This window comes from Paroedura picta, chromosome 8, assembly GCF_049243985.1.
Source record: "Paroedura picta isolate Pp20150507F chromosome 8, Ppicta_v3.0, whole genome shotgun sequence".
Classification (NCBI taxonomy): domain Eukaryota; kingdom Metazoa; phylum Chordata; class Lepidosauria; order Squamata; family Gekkonidae; genus Paroedura; species Paroedura picta.
This window is the reverse complement of record NC_135376.1, coordinates 48,826,189-48,843,880: the sequence shown is the minus strand read 5'-3', so window position 1 is coordinate 48,843,880 and position 17,692 is coordinate 48,826,189. Positions and strand designations below refer to the sequence as shown.

Below are 17,692 nucleotides of genomic sequence, written 5' to 3'. Positions count from 1 at the left end.
GACAGACTATCATTGATAACTTTTTCTTCTAAGAGTCCCAGCTGATAGCCTTACCTATATAATAGTGAGGACAGTGCTGGGGAACAAGACAGAATTAAGCCAGGATGGCCACATTTGTACATGACAAAAATCCACAGGCAAAATTAACTATGGTTAATAAGCCAATATCAAACCAATAGTTTCAGAATCTGGTTTGAAGTATGTTCACAAAACACATTTCATGGATTGCCAAGATTTGAACAATCCCAGGAGCTATAGATATTTTAATTAAACCATGGTTTTGCCTTTTTGTCAAGTTACATTGCTTGGGATACTGGCATAAATTGCCACTGTTTTGATTACTGTCCTTCCTTGGGAACTTATTGTATCTGGATACTTTAATTCTAACCATTGGTTTTGGATGCTGTGGCATTGGGACTAGGCTAGAGATCTAAGAATTGTATCCTTACAATGGCTAGTAAAAGTATTTAAAGGCTGTAGTCAGGTGGCTAAGGAAGAACTGAAGCTGAATCCAGACAAGACAGAAGTAATGCTGGTAGGGAAGGCTGACATTCTAGAGCAATTGTCTGATGGAACTCCATTCGCTTTTTCAGAGCAGAATAAGAACTTGGTGTTTCTCATGGACCCTGCCTTGGTGTTTGAAAGGCAGGTTGGCATAGTAGCCAGTTACATCTGATTCACTAACTCTCACTATCTAGACTCAGCAGTTCTGGCTACACTGATTCATGCTTTTGGAATCTCTTGGCTGGATTACTGCAACATGCTATATGGGGAGCTGTTCTAGAGGAAAAGCTGGAAGCAACAGCTGATCCAGTATGCAGCAGCCCACCTACTGTCAGAGGCTGGCTAATGGGAATATATGTTACCCATTTTGAAGCAACTATATTGCCTGCCACTCTGTTTCTGAGTTCAATTCAAGGTACTAGTTATGATTTGTGAAGACCTTCATGAACCTTGTTCACCAAGGATGTTGAGGGGGTTTGAATGGCAGACTTGTTTTAAGGCAGGAGAGGGAAGGGATTAGGGGGTGGCTATTTTATTTCTTTTCTTAACCAAAAATGTTTTGAATATTATGGTAAGCTGCCTTGAGCCACATGGAAAAGCAGGCTATAAATGTTTTGCTAAAATAAAATGGATTGAACGATAACATTTTTGGTACTCAGGACCGTACCTTGGCATAGAAAGGCTAAATTCTCAGCAGGTAATGATAGTGTTAATATAAGGGAGTATTTTCATAAAATCCAAACAGTCCGAGAATATCACATTCACCACAAAGATAGAGATTGCTCTAAATCAACAGCAAAGTATTTATTCTCAGCAGGAATCTGTTGCCAGCACTTATTCATATTCAGTAATCCCAGCTGTAAAGTTCCTTCTCTTGTCACTTATTTCCTTTGCACAGATAATTTGCAAAACAGCAGAAAAATTACACTTGTCCCTACTGCCCTCTGTCTTTCATTTGGAATATACTTTTAAAGAAAATAAACTGACAATAATGACCATGAAATGAAGTTCCAAGGCAAGATTTTCTTTAAGGGTTGTATTTTACAGCATAATTAGTTTTGAATCCTACAGCACTTTAGAAACTAACAAGATTGGGGGGACAAAAGGTCTTGAGAGTGAAAAGTTCCTTTGTCACTTATCACATGAAGGGAATTTTGGCTCTCGAAAGTTTGTACCCTGAAATTCTTGATGGGCTCAAAGGCATTACTGGACTTGTATCCAGCAGACCAACCTGGCTATCCTCTGAAACTATTATACAGCACCATTCATGACCTGTGGTGTCTGTCAATATGGCAAATCACAATGGCACAATAGATCACTTTATCCTTTTGTTATTATGATGGAATACTTGTACACAATACAAAACTGATGCTGCATCCCACAGCAACATGTCATGCTATGGCTTCTGTAGTGCTCAGAGGCGGCTACTCTTTTTCATCTTGTCCATAATCTTATTGTTTATCTTTGTTCACATTTGTCACTGAGAAACAAACAATGAGGAACTACTCATGGCTAACCATAACCCCAAATGTAACCTGCTTCCCTCCACCAGCATTAGGCTTGGTAACTGATAAATAAGAGAACAAAATCCTACATTCCTCCATGTTCATTAACTCCTTGAAATGATGAAGAAATGTTCCTGAGAGTCAGTGAGGCTGCCGATTGCTGCAGTGGGGGAGGCATGCCGAAGAAGACACTTGCAGGCATGCCGGGCTCGCAGTCCTAGCAGCTTCCGGGGTGGTGTGTGGTAGCACAGTGACGAAGATGGGAGGCAGGGCCAGGCAGATGTCCAAGCAGTGGACAGAGTGTGCCTGGCCTCTTTCCCTCCTAGGAGCCCGAGCATCAAAAACCCACCCTCTCTCCTTTGTAACTGAATGTTTTGAAAAGTTTTCTGTTTAGGTTTATGGTAGTTCATTATTATAGAGATCTGTTATGTTAATTCTCACAGCTGGCAGACTGCGGTAGATAGAGCGGATTGGCTTGGGGTAGTTTAGCCTGTGTGCTGGCCTCCCCTGGGGTTGGGGGCCAACCTAAGGAACTGCGGGGATGCAGAGCTCAGGGAGAGCTTGCATTCCTGGGCAGCAGTTGGAAACCAACAGAGGTGGATACCCATTGGATTCCCACCAGTTGCCACCTCCCGTGGGTCAGCTGGCCTCTTTGAAATGGGGGGCCTTCTGACAGGGGCTGCCTTGCAGTCGGCTGATCACAAGAGGGCCTGATCTGCTCCCATGTTTGATGACACATTCAATTGTTAAATAAAAGGTTGTAGCCAATTTTTTGCCTAAGTAAGATGTGCCTGTATCTTTATCAAGGTGCGACTATATCCCCCTGCAAGACAAACAATATACTGGTGATATATCCTAACTTAATGACTTAATAGTAATTATACCCTAAGGTAAAACATGGCCTTAGTAGAAAAACAAATCATGGATACACAAATGTCCTTGTCTCTAAAGTTCCAATAAACAAGATGCCCCCTCTTCAACATATCTACCCTTTTCATATCACACAGCTGTCATATCACCCCTTGCCCTCCACTTCTCTAAGCTATACATACCCAACCTCTCCTCCAAAGGCATGGATTCCAACCCTTCAACCATATGTTGCTATCCAAGGCAATTTAATAGGAAGTACTAGCGACCAAAGACAGAACCTTCTATGTACCAATTAAATTCTCATCCATTGAACCACTGAGTCTTTGTTGCCAGATGCCTTGTTCCAGTGAAGAAACTCAACCGTTGTTCCCAGTCCCTCCACAGTACTTATTGGAGCAGTTGGAAGAGAAATGGCACCATGATATCACTTCTAGCTAAGAAACCAGGAGTGCCATTATTGCAGCACATGGCACCATAGGATTTTTCCTGATCACTACGGTTTATACCGCAGAATATTGAGGAAACCCTAGAGTTCAATGCAACACAGTCACTTCCAGTGATGTTGTAGCCTGTCCCCAAATTGTCACTGTCCCCCTCCAGACTCCTACCAGTTACCAGCACTGGGCTAGCAATCCTGTTTGTAGTAAAATCAATATGTATGTGGGGCAACGAACACTCTGTATCATGTGAAATTAACCTAAATTGTCTTTTCACCATGAGTATCAGGTACTCCCGTCTTCTGTCAGATGAGTAGTGCACCTGTGGTAAAAAAAGTTTCACATTTGATCCTTCTTGATATTGAAACTTGTTGAAACTTCCTAAAGTGAGCAGGTTGCTTTCTCTTTGACTGTACTTATGCCAAAATAATTGTGGAAGCATCACTTGTCCATAACTCTGTAGTATGAATGCAGCCTGTGTAATAACATATTGTGATTTATATCTAGGAATCTCATACACACAGAGAAATTATTTGATGTTGCCATTTTGTTATATAAGAAAGAAAGAAGCTTGCAATACTTATTGAAGCTAAGGAGAAGGACAGGACAACATTAGAATATTAATGGACAAAACTAATTTCCTCCCCCTCCTTGATTTCAGGTCCTTTGGAACATGTCCACTTATCACTGCCATTTGTAACAACAAAGAACAAAGAAGTTAATGCCACTGCAGTGCTGTGGCCCAGTCAAGTTGGAACATTAACTTACATCTGGTGGTTTGGAAACAACACTGAGGTTTGTAGTTTATGCAGCTAAAATAATTGTCAAATCATGACATAATGACATTATTGTGGGGCTTTCAAATTCTCTTGAGGAACGGATTACAGACTGCTGCAAATCACAGAGAGCAATTCTCAGCACTTTTATGTTGCAAATCAGCTTTTTATAAACTTGCTTAACTCTCTCCGTTTAGTCCTCATTTGCATCTTATGCGAATCACCAATCCCCTATTGGACACGGCTGAAGAGATCAAACTGAGAAAACTGCACAGTGACAGATTATAAAAGATTCCAAGATGTGGGCCTTTTTCTCTCTTTCTCTTATGTAAAATATAGATTCTTTTCAATTAAAAGAAGAAGAAAAGAAAAGTCATGTTAGAAACCCAGACTTGAGAGATAGAAGTTTTAAATCTGGCTGATGCTCCCTCTGCACTGCTCCAGGGTTTAAACTGTAAATTCTAATCCATGTGCTTTGTAGGCCTAATAAAAAAAGGAATGTTTGCCTAGAGTACCAACACCTACACTTTCATACTGCTCAACCTATTTGAAGTTCTCATTTGTGCAGTAAAGCTGAAAGAATGCCTCATTACCACACACTAGGAGAAGTGAAATGATATGTAGCACATTTCTCTGCCTACGGACTGTATTTAGCATAAAAGAATAGGCATAAAAAAGACACCCCCTTTTTTTACTGCCTCATTTGTGTTTTGGAGGAATCTTAACAGGTGCCTGATCAAATTGTTCTTTATTTGTATTGCTACACTTCTCACAGGCTCCTTCAATTTTCAGTGGGGAATAAAGGGATGTGAGGCAAAGATGACTGACAAAGTTTTTCTTAGGTACAGAGTTGAGTGGTAATGGCTTGGATCCAGAAATGGGTAGTTTCCACCAATTTCCACCTTCCTCTGCAGACCTCACCATGTCATGACTTGGGGTTAGTTAACCTGCAGGAGCAGCATTTTATAGAGGTCTGTGGGGTCCCTTGGGAGATCTGTGAGATGACATGCAAAAAAATTGTGTTGTGCTGATAGAAAATTGGGATCCAACCCAACATGTACATTGATGGGAGCATGTGGATGATGAAAAGAATACCCATTGGTCATCTCTGACACATAAATCCCAAGTTTTGATCCCATCCAATTTGTTTGTATACTAGTGGTGACAATAGTGTGCCGTGTACTGCAAACTTACATGAGTAGCCTTTTTTGAGATTCAACCATGCTTTGATGCTACCTATCATTTTTAATCTCATTCTTACTTATTTACAACTAGTCATCATAAGCCTTGGTTGGACCTGTGTAGCTGACCACTCAGTGGTGAAAAAAACCTTCTCTAAAATGGTGTATAGACTTTTGTGTGTGTGTGTGTTACTTTTTTCCAGTCTGCCTTTCGGTCAGTATCCCATTAAAAAAAAATGTCTCATGGGGGGTTTCCACATTGTTGAACTTATAATTGTGAGTCAGGATGACAAAGAAATATTGATCCAGGTCATGTTAGTTGGTAATTCTAGGATATTTCCACCTCACTCTGGAGTTCTCTTCAGAGACACTCCTGCCATTCATCTGCTTTTTGTGCACTCTGATCCGGATAATGTGAATATATCAGTAAGGCTTTACAGATAATCTTTCTACTAAATATTCTGTTGATCCTTTCCAAATGTCTGCTTCTAAGATTCCTGAAGCAGAATAATATTATAGTTGCTCCTTTGTGCGCTACTCCAGGCCAGTGCTCCATTCAAACAGGTAGCTTTGCAATAAGTCAGGAGGAAGATCATTGCCTGACTCTTTGCGTACCTACAAATCAGACACACAACAGGATTATACTCCCCATTCTTTTCTTGTTTCTTTGCAGCCACTGATCACCTTGGAAGGGAGCATTACATTTACATTTTCTGCAGAAGGGATGAACACGATCACAGTGCAAGTTTCTGCAGGGAATGCCATTCTTCAGGACACAAAGACAATTGCAGTATATGGTGAGCCCTATTGCTTTTGTTAGTTCATACCGAAAGCACCTTGAATATGTTCTCAGTGTGCTACATGGAGATAAGCAAGATAAAACCACACAAAATGAGACGTATGTATGGCCTCTAAATCAGGTTGTCGAGAACAATAGCCATTGAAAAGCCAGTATATTCCCTCTGACCTATAGCTGTAAGGATGTGAAAGATATCCATTATGTTCAGAGCTTTATGTCATTGTTGTAGACTTTGGATCCCAAATGGACTTAGTAAGTCAAGGAAAGCCATGTATCTATGTCAGTTTTAAGTTGGTTCTTATGTGCCGCTTTTCTCTACCAGAAGGAGTCTTAAAGAGGCTTACATTCATCTTCCCTTTCCTCTCCCCACAAGAGACACCCTGTGAGGTAGGTGAGTCTGAGAAAGCCCTGATATTACTGCTCGGTCAGAACATCTTTATCAGTGCTGTGGTGACCCCAAGGTCACCCAGCAGGCTGCATGTGGGAGAGCGGGGAATCAAACCAGGCTCGCCAGATTAGAAGTTGGCACTCTTAACCACTACACCAAGTTGGCTCTCCAGATATAACAGTTACCAGATATATCGGTTGTATCATACTATCCAAACACTTTGTGATACTGCTAAACATTTGTAAAAATGAAGCAATAACCATGTCTGGGAGATTTAACTATGATATTAAAAAACAGATGTGATGTTTTAGATATTTTTGTCCTTTCCCCATTCAGTATGAAATGTACTTTCGATTGAAATGCAGTTTGCATATGCAATTCCCAATTCAATACTCCCAAGATTATGCCAGATAAAAGAGATATAAGCTGAAAATGTTTATGAAGTGCTCAGATCTCCCACAAAATGGATGTCTAACTTGCACCAAGAACACTTCCCCCATATTTCAAACACTGAGTTTAGTGTAAGACTTTTTCTTAAATTCCCTTGTCTGAGTTCCCCCTGCTGCTCAGCCCTTTCAACTAATTGCCAGGCTGCTTCACTTATTTTGAAGAAGAGTGTTTCATTTGCATGCTTTCAAAAGACAAATATTCTAATTGCTACATAAGATGCCTGCATTTTGGGTGGAGGCAAAAAGCAAAAATATCAGAGTAACCACTGCAAATGAGTTTTTTTGTCAGATATCAAAGTCTCAGTAGGCTAGTTCAAATACCCGCAACACTTAATGAGTTGATTGCTCATAGATCCTTGGGCTTTCCAATATTAAGAGTTTTTTTTGGGGGGTCAGTTCTAAGTTGAAATTGATTTAAGAAAAAATTGACCCAATGCTTCTGTTCAAAAAATGCTTAAGAATCATTGCAGGAGGCACCAAATTCCTAACTCTGCAGAATCTAAATGGCATTCTGAAAAGCAGCAAATAAAACAGCTGTAACTCAGTCATGTAAAACCATATAGAGTTTGGTCAGAGTTATAGACTATTTATGCACTGGGAACTTCACTGCCCCAGCTCCCGTGCAGGAACACAAATCAGGGGTGGATGAGGTGTATCCGGTCAAATGCTCCCCTGTGTGGGTGCAGGAAGAGGTATAGCAACCTGCCACAACTAAACTCCAGCCTGCAGCCTGGCATGAAAACTCCAGTGTGTAAATGGTCATAGATAGGCATGAACATTGTGTATATTCAAGCTAAAAAAATATATTACTGTTATTTCTTTTGATATTTTCCAAGTCAGATAAAGATTCTCTAATCTGTTCTGGCTATCTGTAGAGCTGGCCCAAATAAAAGCTGGGATTATTTTCCTGGCATTTATTTGGGCATATTCAGCTTTACTAATCACCTGTCCATTTTTCTTCCTCCCCACACATACTTTATTATTATTATTATTATTATTATTATTATTATTATTATTATTATTATTATTATTATTATTATTATTATAATATTTATTCCCCGCCACTCCCTTGCAGCTCGTGGCGGGTTACAACATCCTAAAATCCCCATTAAAACCCCATTAAAACAATAATTACATTCCCAGCATTACCAACATGGCAAGATCGGCAACTCAACTTCCCCCCCTTCCACTACTGGCGGGTGGAGAGGAGGTCCTGATGATGTTTACTTCAGGTCCTGATGGTGTTTACTTCAGGTCCTAATCCTAAATCCCGGAGGGAGGGCATAGGTCTATATTGTCAGCCTTGGCCTCAACCGTAAACCTCGCGGAAGAGCTCCGTTTTGCAGGCCCTGCGGAACGATGAAAGATTCCGCAGGGCCCGCAGCTTCCAAGCAGGAGGGAGGAAAAGGTATTTCTCAAATGGCTGTCATCCATTTAAATGTAACTGTTTGCTGAGCCCAAAGGAAAGGAAGCAAAATAGATCATTAAAGTAATTACCACCCATTTAAGCCCAATTGTTGATGCGTCTGCCCATGAACAGTTAAGTTTAAATGGCTGGCAGATCCCTGCAGACCCTATGGAATTCTTTCCACAGAATCAGCTGTTTGGTGGGTTGTGGCAGGGGAACCCCTGCCCATTCTGTAGGGATGGGGATGATCCTCTCCAAAGGATCAGCTGTTCAACCCAGGCCCCCTAGTAGTCACCAAGCCACACTTGCAGAGAGAGGTTTGCTCTACAGACTCAGCTGTTTGGCAGGCTGTGCAGGTAGTCCAGTTCAAACCCATCCCCACTCAGATACAAGGGATGTTGAGGCATTTAAATGGATCTTGGTCCCTTTAAATGCCTTGAACCAAAGAAAAATGTTGTTTTTTAAATATCAGGAAATATCAGTATTTTTCATGGCCAATATACCTGAATCAAAAAAGTATCAGGGTTTTTTGCACATCCCTAGTTATAGATAGATTGTTCTAGGTAGGTGTTTTAGACCACTTGTTGTTGTTGTTAGGTGCGAAGTCGTGTCCGACCTATTGGGACCCCATGGACAATGATCCTCCAGGCCTTCCTGTCCTCTACCATTCCCCGGAGTCCATTTAAGTTTGCAGACCACTTGTAGCAGATGACAATTGCAAACTTTGAGCACAAATTCTGGTTGAATGCACTACTTTGAACCTTCCAAAATAGCCTTGTGATAAATTTTTCATGTAATATTTTGCCAGGCTTGCTATTTGCCAACTGGAGTGTGTGTGTGTGTGGCACCTGTTCAGTTGGCCAATGAAGGGGGAAATGGCAGGAAACGTGGGGGAACATTGTCAGTGTCCTGATGCCCTGTTACTTCCCATACACCTAGAAATGATGTCATGTTAAATGACCCTGAATTTACCTTAAACCTCAGTGTCATGTCACCCATGTTATCCTGTTTATTAGAGTGGAATATCTGCTGCACTACTTTCAGTGTACTCAGCTGGACTGAAAAATTTTCTATAGTTCTTAAATGAAAAGATCGGATGACTGACCAACTTTGGTTATTATTAACTAGCATATTTATATTCTGTTTTTCCTGTGGGTCAAGGTGGCTTAAAAAGTCATTATTAAAACACTGCAGCTTAAAACTGACAAAACCCACAAATAACCCAGGTAGCTCCAAAAGACTTTTCAGGTTGTGCCTCATTAAATACCCTGGAAACAAAATTTGTCTTGCAGTGCCTCCTAAAGAAAAGCCTCCTCCTCACCTGCTCAGGGATCCTGTTCCACTGAATGAGAGCTATGATGAAGTGCTGGTTCTTGTTGATGTCAAGCAGGCTCCCTTTATTGAGGAAACAGCCAGTAGGTAGCAGCTAAGGACTGTAGTTGGGAATTAGACACATATGGAGAGATAGTCATTTAGATATGTGGGTCCTAGGCCATGAAGGGCTTTAAAGTTCATAACCAGAATGGAGAGAATTAGTGAGCCAGAAGAAGATGACGGAAGATAGTCTCAGCAACTAGACCAACAAATTACAAACAACAAGAATGTGAATTAATATTTTTGAGTAAGTGAAGTAAGTTTTCAAAAATTCAGTTGCCTTGTTTAAAGAATTTTCACTTATGACATTTCTGTGTGTTTTTTTCCCCTTCTCTAGAACAATTTCAGTCTTTAAGGCTAGCCTTCTCTCCAAATCTTGATGAATACAACCCTGACATTCCTGAATGGAGACGGGACATCAGTCGAGTTATTAAAAGAGCACTTGTTGAAGTAAGTGAGGAAAAAATGCTACTACTTCTGACTCGTGCCTTTCTTTCACATTGCTTGTGTTTCCACCAGGCTTACAAGCTGAAAAATTCTTCTATAATCTAATTTCAGACATGAGATTGACCTTGTGACATCCCAATAGCAATGGGGAGAGCAGACACAGATTATAGATTAAGGTTAATTAAGTTGTTTTTTTTCTTATTATTCACAGTTTAGACAATATCTTATGTCAATGCTAAGGTTTTTTCCAGGGTTATACACTTGGATATTCCCAAGCCACCTAAAATGTTGATTTTGGAGGGTCTACCTAAAACACTCTCAACATTCTTGGAATAATTAAAAATATCTTCAGGAATGTTTGGAATGTTTTGGGTTTCAGGGAGGTCAGGACTGGGAAAAAAGAGAGTGAAAGCTGGATCTGAAGAACAGCAACTTGGCAATACCTAGTTCCTTTTCATAATTGTCTACAGAAAGAGGCCAGAAACAAGTATCCCTTTAAAATTCAAAGGGATCAGAGATGTTGAATAACAGCTGTTTACCAGCTTCCTCTCTCTTCATATCTCCCCACTTCTGCTCCAGGGTAGGGGGATGGGGCAAGTGTACCCAGTATTCCAGAATCTGAAGGAAATTCAAAATGGAATCGTGAATGAGAAAAAGATCAAAGATCAAGATGGGTAGTGTCTTGTACCAGGACAAAAAGGCAAAAGTCCAGTAAGACCTTGAAGACTTAAAAAATGTGGCATGGTATGAGCTTCTTCGGATACAGGTAGAATATGAATCCATGTGTCCTATATTTTTGGAAAGTGGTGTGATTTCAGAAGCCAAATGATGTTAGCAGGCAAATGTTTCCCATTCACAGGACATTCATTTGCAATACTGACCTAAGAGTAGCAGTTCTCTTACAAAATAATTTCTAAGGGAGATTAGAAAGAGAGACTGGTGAATTGCAACTAATAATTAAGCTCAAGACAATACATCCATCTGGACTGAATCAAGACCTAGGTTTCCTGTCTTATTGCCTATGCTGATTTCTCCATGTCTGCTGCCCCTCTTCATAATCCAATCATGCCTGCTATTGTCATTTACCTCTATTGTCATTTACTTGCTAAAGTGAATGACAGATGGCATCTGAAATCACTTCATTTCCCAATATATAGGAAAGATGAACTCACATTCTAGTTGTATCTCAAGAAGTGAGCCATGACTCACAAAAGTTCATACCCTGCCACATGTTTTAGTCTTTAAAGCCCTACTGGACTCTAGTTCTTTTCCACTGCATCAGAAAAGATACTCGCAAAATTCAGGTTAATGAATAACTTACCCAAAATTCACATTTGAAATGAATAGTTATTGTTTGAAGAGCACACTCCTAGTTTTCTTTTTGTACACCCCTAGTTATTTTTTGTTCTTATTGCATTTTACCTTCAGTTTATGTTGCTTCAGTCTGACATGTTATCATGTAACAACTTTACAGAATCTGTGGTAACATTAAGATGTAGAAAGTCTTTCTGGTTTACTGTGGGTTTTCCTGTACTTGAGCTATGATAATACAGTTCATTAATCACCACAGCTGCTTTTGGTTAGCCATGGAGGAAAAACTAAAATTCTATTTCTTCTGTGTATTTTCTCTATGGAATAAGTGTACCCAACACAGATCAAAGAAGTGATTCCACTTACAATTTCATGCACCATGATGGTAGTGTTAGCTGCAGAGGACCAAGAAGCCCTTATTTGGATGTGCTGGGATAGTGTTGTCTGTTATTGACTATAACACAAGAAAGGACCTGAAGTGTGCAGTATGCTAGCAGAAAGAACAGCTTCTGTAAAAGGACCCATCAGTAGACCAGATATTTGATGGAGTCTCAGCAAAGGAGTTCCGGAGGGTTCCAGGGCCTACAGGGGATCAAGAAGATATGTACATTCATAAATATGAATTTCACTTGTAGCCAGTCCCCCCAAATGTCTGCCATTAAACTGGGACAGATGCTGTGCAGTTTCCATTTGGTGTCTGTTCCACATTTCTCAAGCAAATGTCAAGATAATCTGATACTTTTGAATCAGAGCTTATTATTATGGCATGTAAATGATGATGAAAATGGATATTGCAGGCATGAGAGGGTTCAGTTTGGGTCTCCTGTCAACTTTGAGATTGTACTAATATTTACATTGCATTGGCTAGTGGCTTTCTTTCATTATTATTATGCTTCCAGAATTTCTTGTTCCTAAATGTCACACCAGATTACTTAATTTCCAGTACCATTTTGCTGCTGTAAGGAAATTTAAAACAAACACCTAATGATGTACTTTATTCAATAACCCAGGGGGAATTATAAGAAGGTTTTTTGGTGAGAGAGATATAGATCACCTGATATACTCTAGATTACTTCTTGTTTGGGCTCTTTGTGCCCAAATACACTTTACATGGGATATGAGAACTCCTGTAGAGGTATATATTTACGTTGCTGCAACAATGTGAGGGTGAAAGTATATGCCCAGTAGCATGCAATAAATGCCTGAACTTGTCCTGTGATTGCTTCTTACTGTTTAAGAAAATGTTAGATCATGGCACATGTTTGTGTTTTGTCTTTTTTGTTTTCTTTGTTTTCTTCCAAGAGTATTTGCCTATGACTGCCCTTTGGATGGGATATGTGCATATCATGAAAATCTTGCAAATGTTATCTTTTTGAAAACATTAGATTGGATCCAGCCAGCTTTTCAGTTCAGTCTCGCCTATAATCCTCACAATAGGTCTTTTGGTGATAAAGGGAGACCCTCCCACTCCCTTTTCAAATACCAGAAAAGTTGGTTGGACTCAACTCATTGTTCTAATGACAATTTATTCAGATAGACTTGAACACAGGTGTGTATGTGTGTAGGGTGGGGGTTGTAATATGCACAAAATTTAATTCGCCAACATTTAAATTTGAACCTTAGGAAGGAAATCTTTTAAATTCAGTTTGGCTGTAGCCTATAAACCAATCCATATATAAATTATAATTTTCTCATTTAAAGTAGCCAATGAACCCAATTGTTAAGTGTCTGCTTGTTTGACTGACTACATCAGACTGCTGCTACCCCTGTTTACTCTTATCTTCTTGCTCCATATACCAGGCAACATCTATTTCCAGCAAACACATTTTGGTGGCAGTCCTGCCTGGTTTACCCACATCTGCTGAACTCTTCATTTTGCCCTATAAGGACCCGACAGAAGAAGACAAACAGACAATGGAAGATCTGCAACAGGTATAGATTTTCATTATTCAAAATGTGTATTTCATAAGTGGAAGGAAGGTGTAATTATGATATAATAAGATGATAGCAAAATATTACTTGACATTTCCATGCAGGATATGGGGGGAACTGAAATTGCTTTTCACATTGCAGCATATTTAAGAACTCAAAGCACAATGCATGTGTGATCCACTGCAAAACCATTATCACTGAGAAGATAAATGGATCATTCTCACCCAATATATTTTTCCATATAGGGACAGAACATACATATATATGATGTATTCCTTAAAGATCTGGGGAAATATTATGATACTGGAAGGGGGAACAATTCCCTCCTTCCAGTTAGCACCCACGTCGTATCCACCCTATTCTGGAAGGTCCACCTCCCAGATGTGGAATTTCAGGAGGAAAGAGGGGAAAGCCAGAAAGCTGTCTTCTACAAGCACTACTGTTTTCTTACAGTTCCAGAGCCAATCCAATGTGTATGCACTTATACTTCTATGTATAATTATAGCCTTCCAATCACTGAATATATTTTTCATAAAATCAAAGTTAGCTGAAGACTGATGGACTTAAAGCTGATAAGTTTTGTCCAGGCAATATAATGTATATAAATGCAAAGATTCTGGGCATTTTGTGAGCAGAGATTCACTACTGTGCAATACCTTATTGCTGTGCTCCAGATAAATTCAGATACAGTGTGCATTTTGAAGATTTTCACTCTGCCTGATATTTTATTTATGTATGTATGTATGTATGTATGTATGTATGTATGTATGTATGTATGTATGTATGTATGTATGTATGTATGTATGTATGTATGTATGTATGTATGTATGTATTTATACCACCCTTCCCTACGGCTCTGGGCAGTTTACAGAAAACATTTTGGAAGATTTACATGGAACAGTATCAGTATCAATATAAGAACATAACAATATAACAACAATAACATACCAACTAGAATTAGAACAATATTTCAACAAGGGAAATATTAGCATTATAAAATTGCACTATGAATGAGTGAACTTGCACATTAATTCTGGGGATAATCTGGAATAAATGTGATTAATTCATTGACTGTTTTCTGAAACCTTATCCAAACTCATGGGCTCATAAAGTCTCATAGTTATTGATGACATCATAACATGACTGGGTCTAAGGGCCTCAGCAGAAGTCATGCCCTTTGTTCAGTTTTCAAGACAATTGGAGAGACTATGGATAAGTGCTTTTTTGAATATAGCAGAACAGTTGGTGTAGTTTTGGAAACCATGAGATACTTAATCCAATGTGTACACAGCAATACTGTACTATCTGTTTCAAGGAGTGCTGTCTTGTTGAACACCTGGCAATTCCCACTTATTGCTGATAAATGTGTTTCATGCTTTCCATCTCCAATGTTTTGCTGCTGCTTTCATGACAGATGCAGAGGTCATGCTTACAAGAAAAAGTTTTCAGCTGTGCAATTTTGTAGTCACTTATTTAACCTGAGCTTCTACTCATGCAAAACATTTCAATGGCATGCACAGCTTCTTTGCATGGATGATAGCCCTGTTTAAACAAGTGATTGGGCAAGGTAGGCTATTTTGCTGTGTCCAAAGCAATTGAAGCAAATTTGAGGAAACAGTTCTCAAGCCAATTCTCAGAGGACAAATTTGGTTTCTAAAGCTGGATTTTATTTTCCCCCCAATTTAGTGTGTGAACACTATTGGATTTAGGAACTTGAGAAGAATCCTGACTAGTCAATATTTAAAGAGAATATTTGAGAAGGCACAGCAATGGATCTCTCACCCAGTTTTCTTTCACTTCTGCTTTCACTGCATGTCAGCTTTGCCTCAACTGGGGCACAGTGGCCAAGCTGAAGTTATGTGAAGTTTATGGCTTCTCATTTTACCCATTTGGCTTTCATCTTGCTTGACAAACTACTTAGCTTTGTAATTTTCTTCCTGTGCAAGGAATAAACATCAAGAACAGAGATTTACTGCTCTGTGGGCAGCCCTCCCACTTCATAAATTTGAAAAGGAGGCAGTACACAGAATGGCAAATTTACAACTGACCCAACTCGCCTTAGGCACTTGGCTGCTTATTGTATTCCACAAATTATTACACAGATATTTTTTCCCATGCATTCCCAGACGCTTTATGGTCATAAAGAATTGTGGCACTGGTGTTATCATCGGTGCCTTCAGAGGAGAGATGAGATTGGTATAGCTTTCAACGGGGATTCCGGCATCTAACACTGTGCTTCCTGAAGGGACAAGACTGTAATTTGCTGTGTTACAGGAATTATTCTTGATTTACTGATACTAATTTCCTGAGGAGCATTATCTTTTTTGGCTTCTTAACATGCGGAACAATATGTATGTTTTACTTCATCAGGGGAATTACATGCATACCATCACTGTTTCCCAACCTAGCATTCTGTTTTCTTATTCTTAAAATTCTTTGTCAGTAATGGAAACAGATACTCAGTTGGGCCCCTTCAGTTTTTCCACTGGTAAAAAGAGGTCCTCTTTAATCATCAAGAAGACTTTGCTTGGGTTGGTAGGACCTCCGTGTACAAATGCCACATGGAACAGGGGCTATAATAAGGAGTAGAATGGGCTGAGATTGAACAGAAAACCTGGTTTGGTCTAGCCCATTTCATCCTTTCCCAGTTTTTGTGGAGCTGCAAATCAATGCAGCATTCTTTTTCTATATACTTATCTGGCTGTAAATATTAGGTATTGGCCCCCCTCCTATTATTCCCATCCACACTTTTGTCACAGTTCCATTTTTTAAATATTTCATCTATAAGAGCGATCAAAAACATTCTTATGACATTTGCACCATGCACTTCCTCATTGCCTAAAGATGCACCAGAAATGTAGCATGAGGTATGCTAAACTGCAGATTTTAATCTTTAGAAAATAATAATGATGCACAGATCATTCATTTCAAGAGAAGGAATTCCAAAGCAGTAGACGAATTTTTTGTAATGGCCACAGTGGCATGACTACTCTTCTGGGAAAACCCAGCCATGATGTCACACCTCTCTAGGAATCCACCAAAGTTCTTTGATCTGGCCTTTGATCAGCAAAGGGAGTCTTCTTTTTTCTTACTCTATACAAGAAAAGAGACCTTCAGCGGTAGGAAGTAGAACAGATTCCACATGGCATATATGAAGTACTCCAGTCTAAGCAGTAGGTAAAAATATATACTCTTCCATCAGCTAATAACTCTCACCTTAGAGACTGGATTTTCAAAAGTGATGCCCAGCTAGACAGAATGCAAATTTTGAAAATTCACTCAGCAACATGGTTTAAATATGTTTAAATATGACCACCGTAGATCCTCTTATCTAATTAAGATCACTAACCACAAACTCAGAGCAGCTTTCACATCACTCCGATTTGAAACAATGCCCACAGAGGTTTTACCTGGCCGTTTTAACCATACGCCAAAAAACAGTGTTTTTGTATCTGTGGTGCACAAGCTCTGGAGGATTTACCCCATTACATATTTGATTGCCTACTTTACACTCAACCCAGGGCCAAATTCCTCAATGAGATTTTAAGGGGCGTATCTGATCAGGTTGATAAAGTATCATATAAAACTGCTCTTTTTGCTTTGGCTGCAAGGAAAATAAGGGCCACCACTGTTAAGGCAAGCTCTTAATACTCTTGCACTTTGTACTCATGTATGCTGCTTCAGTTCGTTGGTCTTAAATTTTATATTTTTATACAGTTCTTTTATTCTATTTTACTGTTTATAAATTTGTATTTTATATTTTGTAAAGGCCTTGTTTCAGGTATTCTATGGGGCTGCAAGGTATCAGAGTGTTTATCCCTAAAGCACTCTGACCAAGCAAGGACTCAGTATATTGCAGAAGCCATTCTTGCTTTTGTAATCTCTTCCAGATTTATAAGAGCAAAATAATGTCATGCTTCTCACTGCTAAAATACTGTAGACAGTTCAGATTTTTTGGTGATATACATATATATGTTGAACTAATTAAGTACTTAAAAACAGAGCATTTGTCAACAAAATATTCTTGAGTTGACTGATAACCCCAATATTAATAGATTAATAAAAAAAACAACAATAAAATATTAATAACCTGTAAGAGGTTGACAGCTCTGCTGATGTTTGTGGAAGGGTATCTTAGTGGTTGCCATGCAACAACAACATACTTGTGTTAAACCAGGCAACTGAATGACTTACTTGCTGAAGCATAACAGTTACATTCTGTTTTGTTTTGTTTTCCTATAGAAGTCTGCCTTCATTCAACTGATACCAATTATTTCCTGTAAGGTTGTGGGGCATCAGTTTCCACTTCAC

At 39.3% G+C, this 17,692-nt stretch overlaps 1 protein-coding gene across 5 annotated transcripts in view; it reads left to right on the top strand.

The window, feature by feature from the left end:
• The window catches only part of LOC143843502 (VPS10 domain-containing receptor SorCS1-like), a 507,191-nt gene that overhangs the window by 442,582 nt on the left and 46,917 nt on the right, over window positions 1-17,692 (top strand). For all 5 annotated transcript variants that reach the window (XM_077349667.1, XM_077349668.1, XM_077349665.1 and 2 more), the window contains 4 exons: window positions 3,978-4,111; window positions 5,947-6,070; window positions 10,029-10,141; window positions 13,250-13,381. In XM_077349667.1, coding sequence (XP_077205782.1) covers window positions 3,978-4,111; window positions 5,947-6,070; window positions 10,029-10,141; window positions 13,250-13,381 — 503 coding nt within the window. The remainder of the gene's footprint in view (window positions 1-3,977; window positions 4,112-5,946; window positions 6,071-10,028; window positions 10,142-13,249; window positions 13,382-17,692) is intronic.